At 45.7% G+C, this 20,030-nt stretch overlaps 10 protein-coding genes across 10 annotated transcripts; 4 read left to right on the top strand and 6 right to left on the bottom strand.

Annotated features, from left to right (window-relative positions):
• Positions 1 to 209: 209 nt before the first annotated feature.
• On the bottom strand, positions 210 to 651 carry DFL_008148 (mitochondrial 37S ribosomal protein uS13m; the record flags this gene model as incomplete). Its single annotated transcript, XM_067637842.1, has 2 exons — positions 210 to 542; positions 604 to 651. 2 exons carry the CDS (start codon positions 649 to 651, stop codon positions 210 to 212), a joined length of 381 nt encoding a protein of 126 aa, XP_067485791.1.
• A 389-nt stretch (positions 652 to 1,040) lies between these two features.
• On the top strand, positions 1,041 to 3,148 carry DFL_008147 (uncharacterized protein; the record flags this gene model as incomplete). The annotated part of the gene is made up of 3 exons (XM_067637841.1): positions 1,041 to 1,043; positions 1,102 to 2,853; positions 2,918 to 3,148. The coding sequence occupies 3 exons, from the start codon at positions 1,041 to 1,043 to the stop codon at positions 3,146 to 3,148; spliced, it is 1,986 nt and encodes a 661-aa protein (XP_067485790.1).
• A 2,098-nt stretch (positions 3,149 to 5,246) lies between these two features.
• DFL_008146 (uncharacterized protein) lies at positions 5,247 to 6,576 on the top strand (the record flags this gene model as incomplete). Its single annotated transcript, XM_067637840.1, has 2 exons — positions 5,247 to 5,305; positions 5,367 to 6,576. 2 exons carry the CDS (start codon positions 5,247 to 5,249, stop codon positions 6,574 to 6,576), a joined length of 1,269 nt encoding a protein of 422 aa, XP_067485789.1.
• A 467-nt stretch (positions 6,577 to 7,043) lies between these two features.
• DFL_008145 (uncharacterized protein) lies at positions 7,044 to 8,258 on the bottom strand (the record flags this gene model as incomplete). The annotated part of the gene is made up of 4 exons (XM_067637839.1): positions 7,044 to 7,689; positions 7,753 to 7,996; positions 8,061 to 8,123; positions 8,189 to 8,258. 4 exons carry the CDS (start codon positions 8,256 to 8,258, stop codon positions 7,044 to 7,046), a joined length of 1,023 nt encoding a protein of 340 aa, XP_067485788.1.
• Positions 8,259 to 9,276: 1,018 nt separating this feature from the next.
• On the bottom strand, positions 9,277 to 10,145 carry DFL_008144 (uncharacterized protein; the record flags this gene model as incomplete). Its single annotated transcript, XM_067637838.1, has 2 exons — positions 9,277 to 9,543; positions 9,603 to 10,145. The coding sequence occupies 2 exons, from the start codon at positions 10,143 to 10,145 to the stop codon at positions 9,277 to 9,279; spliced, it is 810 nt and encodes a 269-aa protein (XP_067485787.1).
• An 841-nt stretch (positions 10,146 to 10,986) lies between these two features.
• On the bottom strand, positions 10,987 to 11,704 carry DFL_008143 (uncharacterized protein; the record flags this gene model as incomplete). The annotated part of the gene is made up of 2 exons (XM_067637837.1): positions 10,987 to 11,145; positions 11,474 to 11,704. The coding sequence occupies 2 exons, from the start codon at positions 11,702 to 11,704 to the stop codon at positions 10,987 to 10,989; spliced, it is 390 nt and encodes a 129-aa protein (XP_067485786.1).
• A 1,257-nt stretch (positions 11,705 to 12,961) lies between these two features.
• Positions 12,962 to 13,562, bottom strand: DFL_008142 (uncharacterized protein; the record flags this gene model as incomplete). The annotated part of the gene is made up of 2 exons (XM_067637836.1): positions 12,962 to 13,417; positions 13,494 to 13,562. The coding sequence occupies 2 exons, from the start codon at positions 13,560 to 13,562 to the stop codon at positions 12,962 to 12,964; spliced, it is 525 nt and encodes a 174-aa protein (XP_067485785.1).
• A 1,235-nt stretch (positions 13,563 to 14,797) lies between these two features.
• On the top strand, positions 14,798 to 15,112 carry DFL_008141 (uncharacterized protein; the record flags this gene model as incomplete). The annotated part of the gene is made up of 1 exon (XM_067637835.1): positions 14,798 to 15,112. One exon carries the CDS (start codon positions 14,798 to 14,800, stop codon positions 15,110 to 15,112), a length of 315 nt encoding a protein of 104 aa, XP_067485784.1.
• A 739-nt stretch (positions 15,113 to 15,851) lies between these two features.
• Positions 15,852 to 16,906, top strand: DFL_008140 (uncharacterized protein; the record flags this gene model as incomplete). Its single annotated transcript, XM_067637834.1, has 2 exons — positions 15,852 to 15,977; positions 16,058 to 16,906. 2 exons carry the CDS (start codon positions 15,852 to 15,854, stop codon positions 16,904 to 16,906), a joined length of 975 nt encoding a protein of 324 aa, XP_067485783.1.
• A 430-nt stretch (positions 16,907 to 17,336) lies between these two features.
• On the bottom strand, positions 17,337 to 19,113 carry DFL_008139 (uncharacterized protein; the record flags this gene model as incomplete). The annotated part of the gene is made up of 4 exons (XM_067637832.1): positions 17,337 to 17,364; positions 17,433 to 18,771; positions 18,834 to 18,912; positions 18,970 to 19,113. 4 exons carry the CDS (start codon positions 19,111 to 19,113, stop codon positions 17,337 to 17,339), a joined length of 1,590 nt encoding a protein of 529 aa, XP_067485782.1.
• Between the last annotated feature and the right edge of the window lie 917 nt (positions 19,114 to 20,030).

The raw sequence follows: 20,030 nt of genomic DNA, 5'->3' as shown, positions 1-20,030 counted from the left end.
AGGAAGAATAGGAATATAATGGTAGTGTATAGTTTTATTATCCTGTAACGCCAAAGATACCAGTAATATGTACATATTCACAGATGGCCTCTATTTCCACCATACAATCCACAGAGATATGTACCATTACCGTATAACAGAACCCGAGGAAGGAGTTATGGAGAGAGCGTAACGGAAAAAGTGAGGGTAGAGCAGTGGTAGTGGTGACATCAACCCTGCCTCCTAGCCCCCGAAAACCCTCTCTCGACTCTATTCAACTTCTTCGCCGTCTTAGCCTGCGTCCTGGTCCCCTGTCCTCTAACCGGCAATCCCATAGCATGCCTCCTCCCTCTATAAGTCCCCATCTCCTTCAATCTCGCGATATTATCCACAATACTCTTGTGTAAATCGTTCTCGATCGTTAATTTTGACAACTCTTGCTGGACTTGCGTCAATTGCTTTTGACTTAATTCTCCGAGTTTGGCGGTTCGGTAGATGGTCAGTTTTGCGCAGATCCGGGAGGCGATGTTGGGGCCGATGCCGTAGAAGCGTTGGAGGGCGTTCTGCAGAGTTTTTCTCTCGTTAGTCCTGATCGTGCCGTTATACGGGAATTGAGATACGCACGAATATGGGAACGCCTTCCGCAATGATCATAGAGTGAAGGAACACCATCTTGCCCTTTTTATATCCGAACTACTTGGGTACTACCGGTGGAGAATGAGGGGTGCGATGGCGATGTTGCGAAGAGGTTGTGGTTTTGGTGGTTGGATTGGTCGTCCCGTCTTTGCTGCCGAATCCGTCCAAGCACCGCCAAACCAATAGCTCCCTGGCCGACGTACCGCTTGAAAGCTACCGTGGACAGTTCCACCTCGTTTCTCAACTTCAACCTCACTCCTCCTTCTCTTATACTTATATATTACCTGCTTATACAAGTAAGTAGGTATTTTGGAGATACAGTCAAGGCTTCATTATAAATCCCAGACAATGGCTGAATGGTAGCCCCGGTCGGCGCATCTAACCACAACCACCGCGCGACTTCCTGACTTCAACTCTCCTCCGCAATGGTATGCATATGCCACCATATCCCTCTTCAACCCCCTCATAACTGAAAATTTCATCCAGGCCTTCTCCATCCCCCGCAATGTTCCCTCTTTCACAAACCCGCAGCGCCAAAACGAAGATACCTACTGGGCATCCTCCGGCTCCGTTCACAAATCCACAGGTGTCCAAAACCGTATAGGCGGCATCTTCAAATCCGCCACTTCGGACCTACCCCTATATAAAGATAAACCGTATTACTCCTCCACGGCGTCAACATATGGCTACCGCCGACGGAAACGTGACATGTTTTTGAGAAAACGAGTCGCCGTTTTTGTTATATTATTTATTGGCGCTGTGTATTGGTTCTTCGGTCCTGCTTCCGCTACAAGTGAAGACGACGGGGATGTGGACCTCCTAACGTCTTCGAACGACGATACCCAAATCCCGGTCCCGAAAAAGGAATCTGGCTGGTTCACCGAAAAACCAAAGAAGACAACCCCGGAAAAAGTATGGCTTGAACGTCGCGAACGCGTCAAAGACGCCTTCCTCCTCTCCTGGGACGCCTACAGAACCTACGCCTGGGGCTTCGACGAATTCCACCCCATCTCCCGAACCGGTAAACAAATGGCCTCCAAGGGTCTCGGCTGGATCATCATAGATGCCCTCGATACGATGATGTTGATGGGTCTCACAAAACCACTAGCTCAAGCTAGGGAATGGGTACAAACTACGTTGACGTACGATCAAGACCAGGAAGTTAATACATTCGAAACAACGATTCGAATGTTGGGGGGGTTGTTATCGGCGCATTACCTCGCTACTGTTCATAACCTAGACCCAGGGGTAAAACAAGAAGCGGATTTATACCTCGAAAAGGCGGCGGATCTGGCAGACCGTCTTCTCGGAGCGTATAATTCAGACTCCGGCCTGCCTTTTGCTTCAGTAAACTTGAAAACCTCAAAGGGTATCGAATCCCACGCCGACGGTGGTGCTTCCTCGACAGCTGAAACCTCAACTCTCCAATTAGAAATGAAATACCTTTCAAAACTAATGGGCGAGAAAGTATACTGGCAGCGAGCAGAAAAGGTTATAAAAATCATAGATGACAACCACCCAACCGACGGTTTAGTCCCAATCTTCATCTACGCCACTACCGGAAAATTTAGAGGGAGAGAAATAAGACTGGGTAGCAGAGGAGATAGTTATTACGAATACCTCCTCAAACAATATCTCCAAACCGGCGAGGAAATCTACGCAGAAATGTACCACGAAGCCATGACCGGCGTCAAAAAACATCTCGTCAAAAAAAGCCACCCATCGAGATTCACCTTCATAGCCGAACTACCGATGGGAATCGGCACCACCGCCTCTCCCAAAATGGACCACCTGGTCTGCTTCATGCCCGGCAACATCCTCCTGGGCGCCACAAACGGCACTACGGTTTCCGAAGCCCGAAAATCCCCCTCCTGGGGTCAAAGAGAAGAAGAATACCTAACCCTCTCAAAAGAACTAATGCGTTCCTGTTACGAAATGTATAACGTCACAGCCACCGGTCTCGCCCCCGAAATAGCATTCTTTAATATGGACGAATCAGGAAACGACGATATCGTGATAAAGCCCCAGGATGCGCATAATTTACAACGACCGGAGACGGTGGAGAGTTTGTTTTTGATGTATAGGATGACGGGGGATGAGGTGTACAGAGAGTGGGGGTGGAAGATATTTAAGGCGTTTGTGAAGCATACGGCCGTTGAAGGGGGAGGGTTTACGAGTTTGAATAGCGTGTTGAATGTACCGGCGGCGCAGAGGGATAATATGGAGAGTTTTTGGTTGGTACGTATTTTCTCCCCACCTACTATACCTACCGGTACCGTGAGATGAAGCTAATTTAATACAGGCCGAAACACTAAAGTACTTCTATTTACTATTCTCACCGAACGATCTCCTCCCACTGACAGAAGTGGTGTTCAATACTGAAGCCCATCCGTTACCGAAGTTTAACCCCAGTCCGTTGTTCAAGACGGGTTGGCAGAGGATGAAGAGGCCGGAGGTGATGAAGGAATTGAAGGATCATGATCCGGAGGGGAAAAGTCACGGGTTGGAGATGAAGGGGCAACATGAGGAGTAGTTCGTTGGACCAGTCGTTCCGGTCTCATTCCTTTTATGTGTATGATTTGATTTGATTTGATACCTGTTTGGCGATGTAGCGCCGTTTCTTTGCATTTTTGTTTGGCGTCATGTATTGTATATAATATTTGCATGGTGATGAGGTATATGAAAAGTATTATATATTCTCGAGATACGGGTACCTTTATACTAGTGATTCGAGGTATGGAATCGTCCTCCTCGACTCGTGCAATTGCAATTGTGTCTACGTAAGAAATACCATATACTCTGCCATGGTCTCGTATACGATGTACCAGCCTCCATGAAGCGATAGCACCAGCCCAAACAGGATAACATGCACTATCTTCTGGCCTCATGACCCAACAAGATCTACTAGTGGATACTTATCAGGCTTCCAGGATTAATTATATCGTCATGACGCCACAATCAGGAGTTGCGGTGCCACAAACGTGAATGTGTTGTGCGTAGTGCCAAGTCAACATTAATTTAGAGTTTGCCCGCATTGAAACCTATTCAAGCCACACATCCACAAGCCATACCAAAATGCACCAAGAACAACACATTCTGTATATTCTTTCCCAACAGCTCCGTATAACTTCCAACGCGTCGACGATTCTTCCTCCTAAACCAAAACATCACCCTTCTTATTACGCCCCCCCTTTCCTGCTTACGCAAAAGTTTCTCCTTCTACTCCATCGATTTGTCAGCGTTTCCATCTTTTACCAATATTTCCTTTCATCATGGGTTCCTTTCGAAACAGGGTGTTTATCATGAGGAACAGAGTGAAAGGCTTTTTCCTGCTGATTAGCATCAAGTTGGATGAAAAAATGAGCGAAGACGAAGAGTATTATTCCATACCGTTAGCTTCTGCTCACTCCTCTGGCAAATCTCTATTGAAAAATCAGGTTTTTGTTGGAGGTGGATACTTTACGAGTTTTTCTTTTTTCGTTCTATTCAAGCCACTTTTTGAAGCGTTGGTTGGTATCTTCATTGATTTTACAACTATCCGTCTTCGCCCCCCACAACTTTGGATTTACCCCCCTCCTCATTTTGAATACTGTTGTTCGGATTTCTCTTTTTTAAGATAAAAGGTTGGTCTTTCTTTTCTACCTTTTCTTCTTCCTCTTCTTCTCTTCGTTTTTCTCCTATCACTTTCGATTCGTTCGTTTCTTATCTTCACCGTTGCTTATAACCATCCCACCAGCGTCCACTTCACGACTGTTACGCAAAACTCTCACGCCTCGCCCCACCCTTCGCCTCTCGCTTTCTACAATCCTATCGTTCACCATCACATCCTTACCGCCTTTTACCGGTCGATCGGGCGATAGGACCTACCTCCAAACAACAAAAGCCGATTCCATCCCCTTTTTTCCGCCGAAGCTTTCCCTTTTTCCTCGCCTCAAAAAAAACTACCGAGAATCTTTCTATCGAAAGAGGAGGAACTGGTTTTTTCCCTCATTGCACTTTCTTTCATTAAATTTGATATTAACTACTCCGTTTGTAACTGTCATCCTTGTTCTTTTTCCTCTTACTTCATATTCTTACACTAGCAGACGGGGGGTAACTAGATTTTGGGTAAGGTATTAAGCAAAGAAAAGAAACACTTCCTAGGAGACGGGCTCACGGTTACGAGATACGAAATCAAAGACTGCATTTCTCTCTCCTCGACAATAACGGAACAGAGTTCCTTTTTATTATTTTATCGTGTAGGGGAATACACTGGGGGACTACTTGCTCTGTGTGGGTTCTTTTACATGTGTGTTATAACGTTTCCGAGTCCTTTGATTTACTATCATTCGAGGAGGAGGAAAGATTTTAGGCAAGAATAAAAGCTAGAGTATATTATTGGGAGGGAAGGTGTATAAGGAACGGGCAAAAGGGGGATACTCAGTGTTTCTTTGGTGGGTTTTTTTATCTTTTTATACATCTATATATTTGCGGAAGGGCTTACTGATTTGTATGCATTTTGAAGATAGATCTCGGTATACCCCCTCAAAAATTCAAGAAACTCAGGTAAAACACAGTAAATACAGAGTATAACATTTTTTTCCAACCGCGAGCAAGCGGGGAAAAAGAGCAAGAAAGAAAAAGGGTTACACATGAAGATTGCCTGGATACTCGTGTCGTGTCTGGCGCTGGCCTTCGGGCTTCCTATCCCGTAAGTCCCTCTCCCCCCCTCACCAACTAAGAATGTAAAAACTAACAAATATATAATACAGAAAACTCCGGTGGACCCCACCACTCCCATCATCCCCAACCCTCCTCAAGGAGCTCACCCTTCCACCTCTACCTCTAACAAGGAAGACTCTAAGACCCCGCACCCCCTTCTTCGGCTTCCCCTTCCGCTACTATTCACCCGGCGCCGTCCGTACCCCGGTCCTTCACTACTCCCCCTACCGCGGATACTACAAAAAGGGGAGACGAAGAAGCGAGGGGAGTAGGTATATCGATCGGGATATACCATCTAACGGGAATACACGGATTATTAATAAAGGTGGAGGAAGAAGGGCGAGTTCTTATTATACACCAACGACGACGAGCTCGAGTTCTATGGGGATGATATCTATAACCACGGGAAGGGATACGACACGGGGTAGACAACCACTAGTGGCGGTTAATACGCTGCAGAAGAGGAAGGTAGTAACGATAACGGAGTATCCCGTCGAAACGAGGGTGGAGACTATTAAAGTTCCGAAATCGATGAGGTCTACTGTGACGAATACGAAGATGGTGACGGTTACGGCTACTGCATCCCTTGAAAACAGTAGAATGCTCAACGCCATCACTACTACAACTACAACCACGACAACAATAGTTCTAAACACCAAGAAGAAAAATTCTACCAGTAGCAGTGGTACTCATGCAAATGTTACTCCGAAACCTACGGTTCCACCGTCACCGTCACCTTCGCCATCGATATTACCGAGTTCATTGTCGTTTTTAAGACCTCCGACAAGATACTTTGAACCACCGGGGATAACACCTTGTCCTTGTCCTTCTGTTGCTTCGCAGATGCAGTTGACGAATGAGCCGCTACCACTACCACAACCAGAAAAGAAGAAGTTGAAAAAACGGGAAGGGGTGGTTTTATGGCGGTTGGAATCTTTATTTCATAGATTACTTTCATACATCAATCCCCAACGATCACCACATCCGCAACTTCCCAACAGCCCACCAGGAAAAAGAAACGAAGACCCCGGAAGAAAAATCGAATTGGAAAAAAAACCAACCTGTCCTTGTTTGAACCCCGGTAATGAACTTCCGGATATCAGAGATGATAAGAGAAAACTCCCGGCGCACCCTTATTATAGGAAAAGGGTGGTCAAGCGTGAGATGGATTCGGATTTCGTACCGCGGAGAGGGGGTGGAGGGGATGATTTTGTAAACTTGCTCCGGTTTGGGAATGGGGATATGATACGAATGGGATGATGGGTGGATTTTTTTCAAGGTGGTTTACTCTTTTCTTTTGTATAAATGGGAATGGGAATGATACCGGATTACGTTCGAAGCAGGCGTTTCTTCGAGGGTTTCGGGGTGTGTATACATCTGCGGTCTGCATGGAGGTTTTTTTTTGAAAGGAGCGAGTGTGAGAGCGAGCGGGGAGCGTTTGGTTTATTAGATATCCTTCCTCTATTCATATTAATTCGTTTCTTTCTATGTTACCGTGAATCCCGATAAAGTGACGATGTTGTATTTTTTGCATTGAGAATTCGTATTGATATCTAAGAGGAATAAGAACAGAAAGAATGCTTTTGCTATTTCACATCTATGCAATGAAGCCCTGTCGAGTCTATTATGTACGTCTTCGCATTCATTATCTCCCCTAAAATGCAATGTATCTACATTCTTCTCCCAGCAATCCCCTCTCAGCCAAAAAGAAAGCAAGAAAGAAACAATCACCTCCTCCCGGGCCCCTTATTCCTCTTCTTCAATCCTTTCTTCTCCAAATATTCACCCACATTCTCTCCCTCCGCAATAGTAACCTCCGGCACATCCTTCAAAGCATCCCTAACCCCATCCTTCCCTCCGATCCCAACTTTTCCCAAAACCCACCCGACAAGTCCCTTAGGCACCGTAACCATCGCCGTATTCCCCCACTGCGCCCTCGGAATCTCCTCCAAATCCAACAAATACTCCTGCGTAACTCCGTCCTCATCTTCTTCCAACAACGACACGTCCCCAAGACTGGTAACCATGAACACCTTTCCGTTCTCACTTGTAACTTTTCGTTTAGCTACGTGTTGTGGTTTTTCGGCAGTTGGGGTGGCGGTACCGGATCCTCCGTTTGCTTTTGCTGCTCGGCGTTGTTTACGGTTTCCCGCCGGTCCGCTGGGGGGTGGCGTGCCATTATCGCCGAGGATGTCGAGGTTTAGACCGGCGCCGACGTTACTGTTACCCCATGCGGCGGTTCTGGCGTCGCTGATGTAGCCTTCCATAAATTTCCTCTGCTGGGTGTAATTCATCCTCATGACCAAATAATGCGCTCCACCGGCGATAACAATCCACAATCCCAGCAGCACACTAAACAGCCCCGGTCTGAACCTAGAGTAATAATATCCCGTCCCCCTCCACCTTGGGAACCCATTTCTCAGGAAATGGTCATACCGTTCTCGTTCAGGACCGCGAAGGATATTTGCGACGAGACCGAGACGGGCGAAACGTTCGTCAGCTGCTTTTCGGGTTTGTGGGAGGTAGGTTGATTTCGGAGGGTAGTAAGTGGGGGTTTTTCCCGCGGCTTTTAGTTTTGAGGGAGGGGTGAATTTGTCCGGGTGGATTTGCCGGGAAGTTTTCCGGTAGGCTTTGTTGAGTTCGTCTTGGGTGGCGTAGATCGAGGGGGCGTTTAGGAATTCTGGATTTATATTCAATTAGTATTTTATATCGTAGACGGGATGGGATGGAGTGGGAGTGGATACCGTAGAAATTGATCTTGCCCTCGGTGGCTTCGACCTCATCTTTTAAACGGAAGATTTCGTGGTCTGTATTCATAGATGTATGTTAGGACGGGAGCTTAGGAGCTTCAGTTGAGGGAGGACTATCTTACCTTCTTTGCTCCAAGCGGCGACCAAGCTTGCCGCTGCACCCAGCAGCAGCAGCGTATTTGCGAACTTCATCTCGGGTTTTAACGGGAGGGTTAGATGGGAGGTGGCGATGCGATCGCAATTGATGGGGTTGGAAGTGATGTTGAGGTGAGGTTGAGGTTGAAGACTGGAAGGACCCCCCCTTGGCCAAGGATGTAGGCAGCTTTCTGTGGAGAAATTAGATGTAAAGGTGGTCGTTTGGGCCGCCTCTTTTGGGCTCGCTTGGGTGGTTGCCTGATTTGGAAATGTAACGTCAACGCGTTTTTAGAAATGGGAACGAAGGTCGGTAAATAAATAAAGAAATAATTGAAAATGGGTTTGAGACGTCATCCCTTAACGGTCGGGTCCAGGATCGAACCGGTGAGCTACCGTACTTTGTTAACTCAGAAAATGAAATATAAAAAAATAGTTTTGAGATACCATCCCTTAATGGTCGGGTCCAGGATCGAACTGGCGAGCTACCGTACTATGTTAACTCTGCACCTCTCTACCCACCCTGGTTCCTCTGCTGTCAAGAGCGTGAGTGTAACCGATGGGGTCGGCTCCAGGCGCTGGACCTAGGCTGAGGTCTTGAGACATTTCCAGAGCGTGGTGTATACCGACTATACTACCAGACCTTTCTTTTGTGTTAGGAGTGAGAGAAATTGAGGGTATTTATGGGAAAAAGGTTTTCAGTTGGGGTGTGACGCGTGCACACGAAGTCCGGTATGTGTAGAAGCAAGTAGCCGAATGGAAGAAGAAACAGGATCCTAATACAGAAGGAAATATCTGCTAGCATATCTTATTTTGTAAACGAAATGCCTATTGCGAAGCAACAGCAGCATTCTCGTCGAGATCGATCTCAACCTTCGATACGTCACCTGTTAAATTTAACTAGACTGATATTCAAGTATAAAACAACCGAGCCTGCAGGTCGGTATAGACGCGATACAAATATATACAAAACTAAAACCGCAAGTTTCGAAAGCAACCCGCTGAAGTATAAGCATCAACCTCCACCGAGCCCGAGAACTTCTAGTAGAAATACCCCAATTCATTCCCTTCCCGCCGTTCATGTAAATCGGCCGGGGGAACCGCCCTCGCAAACCTTGGTCTCGTCGAGTTCGGACGGTGTGCGGATGTAGCCATACCGACGGGCACAGGTACTACCCGCGTTACAGTTTTGACCTTCGTCTCCATCGATGTATATAGCTTTGTTTTTGTAGCCGTGACTGTCGTTGGTGGTACAGGCGGTGCGCATGGTTTGAATTCCTGTACTTTGACATTGATCCGGTCGCATGGAAAGTAGCACTCGACCGATCTCGACTTTATGAAGAAGCTAGTTAATCGTAGTACGCGTACCGATAGGTTGATATATTTCAAAGGATTGCTCCTTACCTCGACGATACGAATGCCGGGATCGCCCAAAAACCTCCCATTCTCGGACGGAATCGGTTCCCAGTCGGTATAAACCCCGCACCAAGGTCTCTTATCCTTCACATCGTCTCCCAAATACTTTGGCCCCTCTGACGGGTTAGGGTTGGTATGCCACCCTATATCTCCAAACCAAAACTGTAAATACTCTATTCGATGCTGCGGGCTAACCAGAACCAGAAAAGGCAAACTAGAATGCCATTCGCATTCTTGCCCCTGGTAACCTCGGCACCATTGGAAATCATCCATATTTTTAGCTGAGATTTTCGTGCCCCTGGAATCGAAGATTTCGGATGCAATACGGTCCCGAATTGCGGGTTCTCCGCTGACTTCGTCGTCTTTGTGATAGGTTATTTTCTGCCAGGTGGTTTTGATGGTACATATTCCGGTATTGAAGTTGTCGGAATCCGCGATCTCGAAGCAAGTGCTCGCGTCGACGGAAAGAGGAGCAATCGTAAGAGCTAGTATACGTAAGAGGGAAGAAAACTTGAACTTCGAGAGAAGCATGGCTTCGCTCTCTCTTATAACTTATGGGACTGAATAACAACCGCGATTCTAAAGCGAGCAGTGGAAACACGGAGGAAAGACTTATTACAGCGTAGTTAGAAATTGTGTGCTATGAACAGAAAATATTTTCCCCGGCGAACGGTATCGATATATATGCTTCATCATGCATGGCAAGCGTACAAATGACTTTTCGTGGTGACAGCCTAAATATACTCAAAATGTTCTTCCATATCGCATCTCCTGCCCCGGAGAGCAAGTTAATTCGAACGGACACCAACTCGCAAATGTCCAACGACACCAACAGAAATAACTTTCAATTCAGAAAGTTATGCATTTGCGTGCACGGCGGATTTGACATCTATACCTCCTTGGCTATAACTATATTACCTTTTCAGGGGCTCGAGACGCCGGCCGGTGCGCGCGGCAGTTGTTGGATATGTTTATCACGGCTCATGACGGGGTTTCGACACACATTGCATTTTACCATCATGGTAGGCCAGATGTCCCAACAGAAACTGTAGCGCAGCGCAATATCAAACACAACTCTAACACCAACTGTTAACCCTCTCACAAGACCGGCAAGCCGATGCGTGCTTCCTGTAGCTGCCTTGGAAATAGGTCTATACACTTAACGACCAACATTTTCTACCGACAATTAAAATTTTTTGAAACCGAGTTGACACTTTACGTTCAGTCTCGTACCTAGACGCCGGTTGGTCACAAGCTTTATGTTATGCTTCATATGGGACAATGGATTCTAAATGCTTTGCAAAACCGCCGAGGAAGAATTAAGAAGGAAAGAGGGTTAATAGAAGACTGCATCCTGTCCGCTTCGTCTTGGTCAGAGTTGGTCCATAGGGACAAGAGTATAACCAATCGGAATATCAGTAACAGTCTTCGTTAGAATTAACGTTGCCGTCGTAGTTTCCGTCTCAGTAACAGTAGATGTCGGAAATTCAGTCAAAGTCTTAATCTGCGCCACCGTTTCTGTCCGTGGCAGCTAGAGATACTATAATCGTAACTATTGGCATCATTTTTGAAGTTTTTCCCGTTGAGGATCCGTGATAGTCACGCTGCTTGTTTTGACAAGCCGAAAGGTTTTGGTTTTAAATTGGGTTGCCGTTGAAGTCTTGGGTGGAGGGGGAGGGGAAGGGCAGACTGACCTTTGGATCTCCCCATGTTGCACGTATATCGTGACATTCAAACCAGCATATCACGTTCTTTGTCTGGTTTTTTTATGATGCGCTAGGATTAGCAAGCTATTTGATATATATCAAAACGTTTTACCCGTCGAAAGAGCCAGTTGAAGATTTTGATTTCAAGCTTACCTTAACATCGAGATACCTGACTTCTTCCCTACCATACGGAGGATCATAATACCCCGTCCTTTTAGTTTTCGGCCACTCCTTCCACCCATCATCCACACAAAACGGCTTCAAATTCTCGTACTCCTTCCCCACAAACGGTCTATCCGACTTTCCCCTACTCTCGGGATCCGTATGCCACGCCTGATCCCCGAAATAAAATTGCATATAATCGTTCTGAATCTGAGGGCTCATCTTTATAGAAGTCCCCAGTTGGGCATTGATAACACATTCTACATGGGCCAAGAGGTGGCCTCCCAGTGATGAATACAGTTGGAATAATAAAGGGGAGTGTGCTATCGCGTAGGCTATATGAGCCCTAGTAGCCACCTATCGATGTTGAAGATATGGACGATTCTATGATTTCCAAATATTCAGAGATAGATCTTGATGTACAATAAAGGATAACTGATCTAAGCCTCTGGACGAGTATCTCGAATAAATTCCTCCGTTATTCGGGTATATGTATTCTGATCGAGTTCTCAACTGGCATGATAGTATACTGCCGGATTTCGTTGGAAAAAGGATGGTATAATTTTTTTCAGTCAAATCAGATAAACTTTCTACAGGTATTATATGGTTGTAATACTGAGGGGGGGAAAGTGGGTTTCCTAATTATTAATTAGAAGTGGTAAGGTGGTACCTACCGGCCTTGCATTGTACATAAATACCATAGTTCTTCTACATATGACAAAACGCATGCGGCGGTGTTCTCTTCCCTGGCCTAATTGTTGCCACCAATGCCATAGAATTCCCATGCGATTTACGTGCTAGCAGCGTGTAGCTTCTTGTTGAATGTTGTAGTATACGACGTCTCACTGGAGAACACGTCAGTGATTCCAATGTTGTATTTTTATATCGTCCTAAGATCATGCTCCAAGAGAGTATATATAGAGTCATATTTCGTTCTAGCGGGTTCGGCACTTGTCTTAATCCTAGACTAATATAGAATATTGTTTGGAGACTGCCTTACAGATGTTCCAGTGGCACATCGACAATCAAAGGGTGGCGCCCGGTGGCACGATACTTCTGAAACCCTCGCTTATCGTTTCAAGGTCCTCCTTGCCATAGCTAGGAATCTGCCCACCCAAGGCTTTTTTATTTCACAATCGAAGCCCTAAAGTTTAGAAAAAGAAGAGTAAAGGAAGGGGAAATGATACTGTGTATTAAGGAAAAAAAGGTCATGATGTGCAGCTCAATAGCCGCGTCTAATTATCAAAAGTTATTCTGTACCAAAAACCGTAAAAGGGATAAAAACATGATACATCGAATAGAACATCCACGGTCCTTGCATCCCCCCTTCTCAAAATATCAACCGACTCCGGTATCCTTTCTTGTTCATTTCATATGCATGCCTCGTACCAGTCGCACCGATAACCTTTCCATTAACAAGATCCCTTCCGTTTATGCTACCCCTCCCTTCGCGGCACTAATATGTGATGTGAGACTGATTTAAACGGTCTCCTCAGCAAAGGCATTCTCAATCGGTCTATCCAAGAAACTAGCATGCCCCAAAATCGTAAGAGCACTAGCACCAATCAGCCAGAACAAAGTCTCAAACGGAGCCGACAAAATCGCCAAAATGAACCCCGTAATTCCCAAAGTCCCCCAAAGCTGACTTGTCGTAGCTCGGAAGGTCCCAATTTGCAAATCTCTTCCTTCGAGTCTTCCGATACCGTAGACGCCAGCTACGATTACGACGATAAGAAAGAGAAGTGGGAGGTTGGTAATGATCGCGTAGATGGAGAGGAGCACGAAGACTAGGAGGTAATTCGACGAGAATTGGCCGAGGTTGTAGGATATACGGGTTTGAGCCTCGCCCAGGTTGGCGGGTTTGGACATCCGCCGGAAGTCGAAGAATTCGGAAAGAGGGCGGAGGGTATTATAGCGGGCGGAGAGAGAGGTGTTCTGTTGGTAGATGTCTGTTAGTGGAACTGTTGGAAAGGGGTAGACGGCACGGGTATCGCGAGGCTGCACAACGTACCTGGAATCTGGCCATGCCAGAGGAAAGACGGTCAGTGACCAACGAAATGGGTATCCGAAAGGAAGACATCGTGAACGTATTCGATTCTGATCGGTTCGAATTCTAGAGGAAGCAAAAGAATTGGTTATCGCGGAGGAGGTTGTCAATGGTGTGGTTTTTGATGTGGCGTTTCAGTTCCAACTAGCTTTTAATATCAAACTAGCTTTGGTACCTGAACTCGACTCGGTAGTTCCTGGGATAGTAGAAGATGTGGCGCGACCGTTGACAGGAATGATATGAGCGGTATCGTGAGATGTGAGATGGTGGATGGATGAGCGATGAAGTTGAAGTTTGAAATTAGTTCTAGCGAGGAAGCTGAGCTAATATAAGAACAGAATCTCATGTGGTTTGTTCCCACAGCTTTAAACCACACAGCTAAAGTGGCCTTACGTGGCCCCCTGTCGATTTCCCACAAACAAACACACAAACCTCGCCTTCGAAAGAGTGAAACCGGCACTGCGCACAGCCCTCAGGAATGCGAATACTCTTTGCTAATATGTCTCCTTCGGAGGTTATTATTTCAGCGTTGGGATGGTGTGAGAAGCTTGGCGGTGCTGAGGGTTAATTTGGCTAACGTCGTACTGTGTCCGCTGACGAATACACGGAAGTAACGTTATTGTTGTCCGCGAGCCACTTGAACTTTGAGTACGTATACTTTAAGTACGTATGTACCTCCGTATCGCGATCTAATTGACTTGTGTGGATTCAGTTATACTATGCACATCGAGGCAAGTATTTCTCCATGCATGGTTGTGATCGTCAGGAGCGTGGCTTGCATATTGTGGCTCGGTTACGATTTCGTTCATGAAGCTTGGTTAGGAGACGTTTCGTTTCAATTAGTCTTCCGGAATATACTGCAATATCGAGTACTGCTACTTCGATCATTCCACGAGATGGACTAGATACGTCGGAGGTGGCTATGATAGACAGGTACCGATATTCCTGCTCTTTTTGGGTCAAAAATGCAATTTGAACGGCTGTTAAAGCCCATAATTATCAATTCCAAGACCAAATTCTAGAACTTCCAATGATACAGCCTAAGTATATTCATTATCTATAACTCGTTTGAAATAGCCAAGGATATACCGTCGTGGGGAACAATTGTTTTCCCGGTACGTATTAACATTTGTGACATCGAAAAGCATTTCGATACTTCACTGTTGCGCAGCAGTACATTTCAAACGCTGGATTACTTTGAATTAGACTATCAGAGTTGAACAATCTCGCATGTACCAAGTTTAATAGTGCGGGCTTCATAGTCCAAAATGGTTGACATGTATGCAGCCATAGAAATCCCCCGAGCCCTTCGTGACATTCGTCTCGACCTTATAAAGCTCAACCAAAATCTCCCCGCCAATAACTCTGATAACATGGCCGAAACGAGCTCGGAAGTTCTGGAAGCCAAGTACTTTACCGAAGCTCGTTATTACCCAAACTACGCCACCGCCACAGGTCACTCGGAATTCCTCAAGCAAAGAACCCCTTCCGATACATTATTTGTCTGGTTTTACCTCAAAAGCTCTTCAACTACTACCTGGGAGTTTGTTGATGTAGAATGTAATCTGTTCTTTGTTGATTGAGATTGTGATCTTGGTCGTATCATCGTTTTCCAGAGTGTAGACTACTTTGGCATTGATCTCATACCTGAGACTATCTAAATCCAATGTCTCTAGAACAATGCTTTTCTCTGTTTCCGGTATGATCTTTTCAAGCGGTGGATATGTAAATTGACAACATTCATTAGCGCAGAGACAAAGGTTTCATGTATAGGATTGGACCCGGAAAAATATGCCGTTGACGTCCTATTCGACGGCGCTATTTTCGTCGTCCTAGGCTAATACTTAGTATTAAACCCACGTGAGGATAGTCGCATCATGTATCTAAAATAGAGCAAAGCATTTCATGCTTCATTTCTCCGGCTACACTTCTTCATCTGGCAACCGGTCATGTCTTGTATCGAGTGTGGAATAGCGTAACCCCACTTTTGGTATGTTCAGCCTCCCAACCCAGATTCACGATCTAGATGCATTATACGTTGGTCCAAAAAAGGTCAAAGCGGGACCTCACATGCAGCTTGGAAAACTTCTTTTCCCTCCTACGTATATTTTTATATCTGTTTCTTGTGATTCGACTCAAAGATTCATAGTTCCTTAGTAAATATTTTCAGGCAGGAAGCTTAAGAGAAAATTTCGAAAATAAATCTTTTACCAAATCCAACACTTGCAAAACTCAGCTTCAAAGCTTAGCCGCCCAGCCGCCCAGCCGCCCATTTCCTCCACAACGTTAACCCCGCCAGAGATATATGACCACACCCATCCAATGGCATCAAATACCCCGGACGATGCTTCCACACAGCATCATTCGATAGTATATTGCCCTTCATGCGGAGCTTCTGCTTCCTTATCCATAGCACCCCCTTCAAACGCCGGTCTCTTCTGTGATATCGTATGTCTTTTCACCCCCTGACTTAAACCATATCGACATTTAAAAAAAAAAAAGAATCTAATTTTTTTATACTATAACAGTGCACATCTACACATCTTCTCGTCTCCACTAATGACGGCGCAGATTGGAACCCTCTGTCCGATGCATTCAATGCATTATCCCTTTCATCATCCGACCAACATGTACAACATGGCATCGTCAACTCTGAACCTTCAATTCTCGCAGAAGCTCCACAAATTATCCAGCATCCAGCCGAAGATTTACAAATCCAATCCCCAACCCCCACAATCCAAGACGAAATGAAACGCCGTTCATTAATATTATCCGAACTCATGAATTTTCGTGAAGCACTCTATCAACATCACGGCGCCGAAGAGGCAGAGGATGAGACTTCAAATGCTCATATGGAAAATAACATGGACCTACACCAACAAACCGACCATTTCTCAAACATTGCAAGGACATATAACGACCTCCTCCATCTACGCCAACAAAGTGGAATGTTTCTCATGGATGAGGTGGATACCGGTGCTGGTGGGATGTATATGCATAACAATATGTATCACAACGGGATATACCTCCAACAACAGGTCGAAGAAGGAATTTACGATGATCCACCGCAGGAATATGTGAACGCTCACCCGCCGGTTCAAGAAAACGAGCAAGCGTGGTATGGCGGTCACCCTATCGTGGCGCAAGTACAAAAGGAGGAGCCCTTGCCACAATCACAACCCCTAAATACGAATAATACTGTTCTAGAAGAGGGTGATGAAGACGAAGACGACGATGAAGGACAGGTATATGCCACTCCAGAGCAGCGAGAGGAGATGAAAAGACGGAGGTCGGAGTTGCACCAAGATAAAGAACTGAAAGCTCGTGAGATGTTTTGGCGGAAGTATGGAATCGGAAGTCTAGGCGCGGGGAATTGATATGTGTATCATATAGAACTAAAAATTAAAGTATATCTCAAAGCTAGCTGGGCTAGCTGACGTCACTTTTATATCAGGGGCCGGAGCGCTTGTGTTTGTTATTAGAATACCATTAATAAAGCCATTCTATCCGGCCTTCAGCTTTTGACCGCAGTAGTGTATGCCTGCGTGAGTGCCCGAATCGACAGGTACAATTATTGTACAAAACCCTCCCGAAATTTAAAATGACAGGAAATATCGACAGGTCTAAAAATCTAAACGTATGGAGTCTTGAAACATCAACTGAAAAACAAAATCCGTCTAAAACCCGTAGCTAAAATGCAACAAATTGGTATATCGTAGATGTACGTAAAAAGTGAATCATAAGGAGTGAAAATTAAAAGATAATAAAGGGAAAAAAAAAAAGGAATGTTGGAAATATCGAAAGAAATCACTCGACGTAGACAAAGTTGTCGTCACTAGAAAGTTGCCAATTAGCTTGAATTCAACCTTAACATATTTTGATAGTTTGGAATAAGAAACGTACCTATCCTCATTACCGTCTTCTCTTCTCTTCCTGTTTTCTTCTTCAATCTTCTTAAGCTCCTCTTGAGTACCGTTCTTCTCCCGGTCGGCGATATAAGCCAAATGCTCTCTCTTCTTCTGGTTCTCCCTAACCAACAAGAAATGCTGCAAACAACTACCACCCAACAACAGGACAATCAAGAAACCCAAAACGACGCCGTGTCCCAACTTGTAGTCGGGCTTGTCCTGCTGTCTGTAGACGAAACAGTTGACAACACCAGCCAAGTTACCAAGACCGATGACGAAACCAAGAGACAACCCACGCTTGCCAGGGTCGATAATGTTGTTTGAACTCCATGCTACAGCGTTGGGGATACATGGGTAGATACCGATGGCAGCAAGGAAGGTACCGGTGTACTTCATTGCGACGTTCTTGCCAAACAACAAAAGGAAGAAACCGAGAATGGCGAAGAGACAGGTGAAAATACTGCAAAGACCACGTTGGGCGGTTCTATCGGCGATCAATGCGATGACAAGAGTGGCGATACAGCCGACGACGTATGGTGGGATTGTAAGAAGCTGGGAAGTTGTCGGACTGTATGTTCCCATATCCGCAATGATCGAAGGAAGGAAAAGCGAGAAGGCGAAGAGAGGACCAGCGGCACCACCGTAGATCATAATACCAGTCCATGTCTTCCAATCTGTCAAGCTAAGCTTGAGTGTTTGGGAGAATGGTCGCTCTGGTGGTGTATCGGCTGGGATTGAGTCTCTTCTGTGACTGTTTTCTTCGATACATCTGATGAGTTTCGCACGTTTGTTGTTGGGCTTGTTGGCGTAATCGTCTGGGAAGTTGAATACCATCCACCAAGAGATGATACCGATAAGGACGACGATGATACCCTCGATGATAAAGATCCAGGACCAACCACCTCTTCCGGCGACACCGTCCATTTGTTGTAAACCGTAGGCGAGCAGACCACCGAAGGAACCGGAAATGGCAGCTGCGGAGAAGAAGATCGCACTTCGGAAACCAAGTTCGGAACGACGGTACCAACAAGAAAGAATGTAGTTGACACCTGGGAAAACACCGGCTTGGACGACACCCAAGCAGAATCTAGCGGCGAAGAGGCCTCCGGCGTTTGAAACAAAACCGGTACTAATTGTAATGATACCACAGAGAACCATAAGAAGCGTCAAGTAGTGATTGGGCTTGAGCATCTTAAGGAGGACATTGGAGGCGGGTTCGAAAAGCGAGTAGGAAATGAAGAATAGAGCGAGGGCGAGATTGTACTGTTCACCACTCGAATCGAGATGGATGGCTGTTGTAAAACCGGCGAGTTTGGCATTTCCAATGTTTGTACCTATACAAAGCACTCATTAGTTGAGTTCATAAGATGTCGATATTTTGATATGTTGAACGTACGAGTAAGGAAAGCCAGCAAATATAGTAAAGAGAGCCATGGTATTAAACCCCAATCGAGTTTTCTCAATCGTTGTTTCTCCTATTAACCTGTCAGCGATTGTTAAAATCAAAACCTTGAAAAATTGAAGTTGCGTACGTCTAGTGTCTCGACGTGATGGCATATTTCCATGCCCTCGAGATCAGCCGGATTTATTGTAACATCCGAATCTGGAGCACCCGGATTCGAAGCGACCGCTGTTCGGTCTTTTGAGTTGATGTGCATATGCAAATGCATTGGCATTTTGATAAGCTTGTTTCGTCCAAATGGACTCAACCAGAGATGAAATTGTAAAAGTTAGATTTGAACGTAACAAAGATGTTATTCGATTGCTGTTCTGCTGGTGGTAGAAGATGCATTCTTGGCGGGAACCAATCGTCTTTATATATGAGAAAACCATCTGCAAATCCCGTGATATCATCCAAGAAAAAAAATAAAAAATAAAAATAAAAATAAAACGGTTGCAATCGTGATAGCACAGATCGGTGAATAATTTTTTGTGATGTGGTCAAGGCACGGCATGGTAAGCTGCCAGCTTGCGATTAGCTGTGCAGTTTACAGCGAGCTGCCTGGATTATTCCGGAGAAGGATATCCAGCCGCGGGTCAGAGCTCCACGCAGTGCTAAATGTCGGACACGGATTTGAAGAATTCCGTGACTTTCGTATTCTGACGTCTAGAACGTCGAGCGCCTCTTCCAGCTTCAGTTCTCTCAACAATTACCTGCAAGATAAGAGCTGATTGACAGATTGGCGGTCGTGGCAGCTACATATTTTGCAAGGGAAGGCGAGTAAAATCCTGCCTGGCCTGCTTGCTACTTGTAACGGGCTCCGCCGGGTTAAAAGAATGCCACCAAAATCGCAAGAAAGGCAGCGTATCGTTCTCACTCAAGTGATTGTCGCCGTTAGGCCCTACATTGGGTCAAGGCTTGATAGCCCATCTTCGCAAAACCGTTTCGCGAATCGTAAAATATCATGCTACCCGTGCATTAGCGCCCCGAACCATCTCGCCCCAACGTGCTGCGCAGCATGGGGCGCACGACCCACGCTCGGGCGGTTCATTCCGAGGAACAGCCCCAAGATGTGGACATCACCCTAGTCTCTCGCCCCCCGTTTGTTCGCCAAAATTAGTTTTTGGTGTGGTGTGTTTTTGCTTGTTTGCT

This window comes from Arthrobotrys flagrans (assembly GCF_004000055.1).
Source record: "Arthrobotrys flagrans strain CBS H-5679 chromosome Unknown unitig_1, whole genome shotgun sequence".
Taxonomy (NCBI): domain Eukaryota; kingdom Fungi; phylum Ascomycota; class Orbiliomycetes; order Orbiliales; family Orbiliaceae; genus Arthrobotrys; species Arthrobotrys flagrans.
The sequence above is the reverse complement of the archived record's forward strand: the minus strand, read 5'-3'. Positions and strand labels throughout refer to the sequence as shown.